This window comes from Coffea eugenioides, chromosome 10 (assembly GCF_003713205.1).
Source record: "Coffea eugenioides isolate CCC68of chromosome 10, Ceug_1.0, whole genome shotgun sequence".
Taxonomy (NCBI): domain Eukaryota; kingdom Viridiplantae; phylum Streptophyta; class Magnoliopsida; order Gentianales; family Rubiaceae; genus Coffea; species Coffea eugenioides.
The window spans coordinates 10,792,796-10,799,226 of record NC_040044.1 but is presented as its reverse complement, the minus strand read 5'-3'; the positions used below and the strand labels follow the sequence as shown (position 1 = coordinate 10,799,226).

General features: G+C 37.0%; 1 protein-coding gene across 1 annotated transcript; it reads left to right on the top strand.

Annotated features, from left to right (window-relative positions):
• Positions 1-240: 240 nt before the first annotated feature.
• LOC113749876 (putative germin-like protein 2-1) lies at positions 241-1,283 on the top strand. The gene is made up of 2 exons (XM_027293749.1): positions 241-394; positions 620-1,283. Exons 1-2 carry the CDS (start codon positions 274-276, stop codon positions 1,168-1,170), a joined length of 672 nt encoding a protein of 223 aa, XP_027149550.1. The 5' UTR covers positions 241-273; the 3' UTR covers positions 1,171-1,283.
• Positions 1,284-6,431: the final 5,148 nt, after the last annotated feature.

The following is a 6,431-nucleotide window of genomic DNA, read 5'->3' as shown; positions in this document are numbered from 1 at the left end:
AGCTGAGAGTCTCAGCTAGATAAATGCATCTACTTAGTTGTTGAGAAAAGATTCATCTTGCTGTGACTTAATATTTAAGTATAAAAAGTCACCAACCTAACCTGTAGACCTAGTTGTCAATCAGGTGTAACCGTCTTCATGTGATAGAGTAATAAACTTGGCGAATAGTCAAATGAAATATGCCTATATATAGCTTCAAATCTTTGCCCAAATCCCTCGAACCATCAACCAAAGAGTTAGTGTAAGAAATACTAGATCTCGTCCACAATTACCATGGGATCTCCGTTCCTGATAACCATAGCCACAATGGCACTATTTTCATCCCTTGCCATCGCTTCTGATCCTAGCCCTTTGCAGGATTTTTGTGTTGCAATCAATGATCCTAAAACGGCTGGTAATTCCTTGTACCTATCAGAGCATGTTGCGAAACATTTCTCTTTTTCTCAGTACAATTTTCGTGTCCTGTCATGTTTTGGCTTGACTTATAAGTTATCTCTTTATTACTATTATTTATTATTTTCACAACATCGTGCATGATGGATAATAAGACATGCAAAAATCAATCTGGGTTTGTTTTGTCTCATTATTACATTACTAACAGCTAGTTTTTTAAATGCAGTGTTTGTGAACGGAAAGATTTGCAAGGACCCAAAGGTTGTGAAGGCCAACGATTTCTTCTTTCGGGGACTGAACAAACCTCGAAATACAGCAAATCGACAAGGTTCTAATGTTACTGCTGTGAACGTCAACAATCTAGCTGGACTCAACACTTTGGGAGTTTCCCTAGCTCGTCTTGATTTCGCTCCTCATGGCCTAAACCCACCCCATACCCATCCTCGTGCAACCGAGGTCCTATTCGTGTTAGAGGGCACTCTTCATGTTGGTTTTGTCACTTCAAATCCACCAAATAACATGAAAAATCAACTCTTTACGAAAACGTTGAATCCAGGAGATGTTTTCGTGTTCCCTGAAGGTCTGATTCACTTCCAATTTAATTTTGGGAAGACGAATGCTGTTGCATTTGCTGGTTTCGGCAGCCAAAATCCAGGAGTCATTACTATTGCAAATGCTGTCTTTGGATCAGATCCTCTCATTTCTCCAGCTGTTCTCGCTAAGGCATTCCAAGTTGACAAGAAAGTCATTGACTTACTTGAGGCACAGTTTTCTTGAGACAACCAGAAAGGATCCATGGATTTGTTGTAAATTTCTACTAGCATGACTCTTGTGCTATATATGCACAGGACATTGCCATGATTATCTTGATAATCCTACTTTATTATATGTTTGAGAATAGTGTGATATTTTATTAATTAGCTAACGTGTCCTTTTCGATGAAGTAATTTTTGCACGTACAAGTCAAGAAGGAAGGGAAAAGCTCAAAAGAAAATAATGACATTTGGTGAGTTTTAGCTTTTTTTTTTTTTTGGCCGAAACGATAAGTGATTTTATAGATTATCAAAACTATACATTTGCGAGCAAAGGCTCGAATGATCTATACACGCAGTGTACTTAGACACTGAGGAATCCAAAGTTCCTCATCTTCGATTATGCCTATGGCATATGAACTAATTCTAATACTAGCATGATTATCTTTCTTTTTTACTAAGCAAAAAGAGCACATTTGAAACAACAAACTTAATTGATAAATGTCCTCCACTAAGGTTGCCGATCTCATATCTTGAGCTTTCCTGGACAAAATGCAGCTGAGAACTTGCTTGTTGTGGATTTGTATCTCAATCTTTCTCCAGTTTAGCACTAGAGCTTTGCTCATTAGTAGCTTAATGGCCACCATTTCATCAATGTGTTTATGTCCAGTGCTTCTTTCCTTCACTGTCCAGCTCTTGATGATATGTTGAGTGTCCACCAGCTCTTGATGAGATGTTGGTGAGTCTTAGTGATTAGACTTCATTTCAACGTTGTAGGATAGAGGACAGAACTATTAAAATTTGAGAAACGTAAATTAATTGGCACCAAATAACTCGCTACAAAATCCTCTTAGAAGAGTTAGCTAAACACCAAAGTTATCTCTCCTGCTTCCTAAACCCAAAAATTTGCCTTGGATGCATGTTCTTAGTCAAGGCGGAGCAAAGGGCAGGGAGGGGCACCGTCTCACAAAGTCTAGAAATTCATGTTTTGTCCTCTATAAAATTTTGAAAAATTTTAAAATTTTCTATATATATGTATGTGTATATATATATGTTTGCTCCCAAGTTTCTAGAAAATCATGCTTTCTCTTTTAAAAGTTTGAGAATTTTCAAAATTTCCTATATACATTAAGTTATTTGTCCTCGAAACTTTTCAAAATTTTTATAATGACTCCAAAATTTACATGTGTATGCGTTTCACTCCCTCAAATTAAATTTTCTAATTCTGCTACTGTTTTCAGCAAACAATTGATTAGGATCTAACATGTCAAATATTTTTTATACTCCTAAGGGAAATGCATTAAACCAGGAATATTGTTTGTACTTCTTTAAAGAAGGAACTGCATTGTTTGTGGTGTATATGTGATGAATAACAGAATTTATTGCATTAATCCAGAAGAAAATATTATGATGCATCTTTAAGCCTGTGTACTACTGCCAGTGTACATCAAGATCAAATCATAAAGGGCTTTTGTATAGATATAACTATTTGGAATATCTTAAACATGAGTTGTAAGTTTGATCAGTAGCTTAAACATGAGGCTTCAGTAGTGGTGAAACCAGAAATAATTGTTAGGGGAAAATGGCCAATTTCGTTCCTATACTTTTATACTTGTGCCGATTTAGTCCCTTTATTTTATTCTTGGCCAATTAGATACCTTAACTTAAGATGCAAGTCCAATTAAGGCTATCCACGGCAGCGCCACTAGGAAATATCAAGCGGGCATGAAATTGACCACATAGAGAGGGCTACTTTCAGAACATCACTTATGGATCTTCAATAAAGCCAACTAATTCATACGGTAACAGAACTAAAATGAAAGTGAGAAGCTTAATTTGCAGATTTGTCCAATTGGAGAGCTAGGGTTCATCCGAGAAAGGGAAGTCTCCCTAAATTCCCAAATTGTTTATAGAATCATTGCAAATGCAGGCAAGGAGAAATTGGGTCAAAGCAACATCAAGTTCAGGTAGTGTTTCAAGTAATAATGGCGCAAATCGATTTGAAACAACAACAGAAATTTACCTAGGGAAGGATGAATACTACAATGGAGACCTAATTGTGCGTTGCCACTGCCTTGAAGAGTGTCGAGTAGTTACTTCGTGGACAGAGTCAAATCCTTCGAGAAGATTTCACGGCTACAAAAATTCTGGGGTACTATTTCTGGGCACACATATTTCAATTATGAAAATTTAATGAATTTTGTTGAAGTAAACTACGAATTAATTGTGAATGCAGAAATCTGGAGCTTGTAATTTCTTTCTATGGTACGATCCACCCATACCTCAGAAGATGAAGAATGTAATTGCTTCATTATTGAGGGACCTCATACGTGTGGAGGGAGAAAATGCAAAATTGAAGCTTGAGATAAGAAAATTGAGAACAAAAGTGAAACTAATGATATTGGCATGTGTTTGTTTATGTTGCTGCGTTTTAATTACTACTGTGCTTGATGGCAATGGAAGACAAAAGCATGGTGTGTTGGAGCTGAAGATGCTAAACTAGTTTTGACATGTTCTAGATCTTTTGAATACATGGCTGCTAATTTCTTTGAATTTGTACAAGTTGTCAGGAGAAAGATGGTAGTATGTTATGAATTTGTAAAAGTTTGAGGAGAAATGTGCTACATTATAAACTTGAATGTGAATGATAAGCAGCCAAGTGCACTAGTTTTTTGGTTGGAAATTGTTTGGGAATTAGCTTGGTCACTGGAAACTTGTGGAAGCAAAAAAAATGGACAAAATTGAAGCCTGTTTATGGATATTTTCATTTTGAACCAATTCAGCGAAATATCTAACATGGTCACCAAACAAAGTTATTAAAGGTCTCCCAAATTTTGGATAGAATTTTGCTTGTCTTTTGACCCTTCCATTTGGCACCAATTCAACAAAATAGCTTACACATTCACCAAAAATAGGATGACTAGTTTTGCAATTGAATAACATAGTCAAAGTTACATAAAAGTTATGCAGTACACAAACAAGTTGTCCGCTAAATACCATAAAATCCAAAAGTAACTACAATAGCCAACGTTTGAGCAGTTTGGTTGTGGAAGCCAACGCATTTTGACCCTTCCACTACAACGAGTTCCAAAAATAGCCAAAACTAACTAAATTAACAAAAACTAACTGCCATCAACATGTTTTAGTAAAATATGACTCTCTTCAACTGTCCTAATCATTGTCCATGAAACTATCTAGTTCATCCAACAACCTATGTGCCTGCAAAATACATTTGAAATGAGAACCAACAAAGAGTAATGGCTGATAGTTTGAAATTAGACTGAGTTTTTAATGCAAAAAACATACAGTTTCTTTTCTTCTTTTGCCTTTTCTTGGAGACACAACAGCAACCATCTTGGATCTCCAAAGTTGGGCCCGCGTGCAAGGGCAAGTTTTTTGGCTTTGGCCTGGAGCATGACAGAAAAGATAGCAAACAGTTCGACGAACTTTTTTGAACTTAACTCTAGAGCAGAGGACTGCACATGAATCGTTTCAGCCAGCTCACCCGCTTGGATATTGACTGTTGAGCAGTGAAACATACATTTAGTAAGCATGCCCTTTAAACACACTTAAATTAAAAAAATATGGAAGCTGTATACCTGAATTGGACTTTATGGCTGCCATATTTTTTGAAGATTCACTATCATCTTCATTGATTGTTGCAGATACAGACACAGGTGTTTCTTCTCTTGCTTGGATATTAGTTGTCCCCGTGGTAGTCAATGGACAAGTTCTGACATTGTGCCCAAGTCCTTTGCATTTTCTGCACTTGTTCGAGTTCAAAAGAGATTGTCTTCCACTATCTTCAGCAGCCAACACATTAGTTGTATGGTTCAATGGACATCTTCTTATATTATGCCTTTTTTCTTGACATTTGGTACAAGTAATTTGTGTAACACCCTTCCTGGATAGTCTCTTACAGCCTTTAGAATCATATCATGGCTCATCTGGTTGCCTCCTCCTTGCCTTTTTAGGCCTACCAGGAAGTTTCAACTTCTTTGGCGCATTAATGGAGTCCTTCTTAGATTTTCTCTAGTTTTTGGGTACATTAATTGGTCCAATAGCTAGCTCATAGGCTTTTAAATAGGCATCTCTTGAATGACAAGGATCCACAAGACGCTCTGGCTCATTTTGCTGCAATGAAACATAGCATGTAACATGTGAACATGGTATACCGATGGATTTTTCCCTTGCATCTACAATCACCGAATTAAAGCTTTCACAAAGATTATTGAGAAGAATGTCACATTTGGCTAAAGTCCAAAAAATGTGACCTTGACCAAGGGCGAGGTGATGTATTATCCATCAACCACTTGTGTTCACTCTTATCATATTGCTTCAAGGAGTCCATCTCGACCTCAAATTTGTTCACATATGTTTCACTTGCACAGCCCCAAAACATGCCCTTTATTATTTTGCTAGGATGACGTTTCTTGAAGTTATTGTGTAGATATCTCACGCAGTGCCCATGTCCCACATTTGGAAGAATATCATGCATGGCTGAACCCAATACTTGTCATCAATAAATGCCAAAATTAAGCAATCATGAACTAAACTAATATGGTCCATATTTAAAACTTAGCCATGGTCATATGCATTACCTTTTGTCGGTCACTTATGAATGTTCACTTGCTTTGCTCATGGATGCTGAGATCAAATTTCAAAAACTCGATGAACCACCTCCAAGAATTCTTATTTTCTACCTCAACAACTACGTATGCAATAGGATAGATGCAGTCATTTGCATCTATCCCTACATTTTTTAGTAGAACTCCTAGGTATGGACCACATAGATGGCCGCCATCTACACCAATAACAGCTTCACAACCGGCTTTGAAGCCTTTCTTCAATGCTGCAAAGCAAATGTACAGCCTTTGGAATCACAGTTTTCCACTAAGCTCATCAATTTCTATCTCCATATGAACAGTTGATCCTAGATTTGATCGCAAGAGTTCATCACAATAGTCCCACATCCTTTTGTACTGTTCCTTGTAGTTCCTTGGATCAACATCTTTACTTTTGCGAATGTCTTGTAAACCTGATCTTTGGTAATATGCACATTCAATTCTTGATGGACTTTTTCCTTAAAGTCTCCAACTGAAATCTTCCTATTCAACCGCAAGAAGTCCCTGTAATGTACACTTAGAAACCTAGAATTGGCCAGCTTATGGTAGAATGTCCTTCCACATCCATGATTCAAGGATATTTACAGCTTGATAGATCTCACACTCCTTGCGTTTATTCTATATATTTACTTAGATAACCATAGTCTGTATGACAAAGGCA

Coding starts and splice junctions, on each gene's coding strand:
- LOC113749876 (XM_027293749.1), top strand. CDS start 274: ATGGGATCTCCGTTCCTGATAACCATAGCCACAATGGCACTATTTTCA. Junction 395..619: donor CAATGATCCTAAAACGGCTG/GTAATTCCTTGT, acceptor TTTTAAATGCAG/TGTTTGTGAACGGAAAGATT.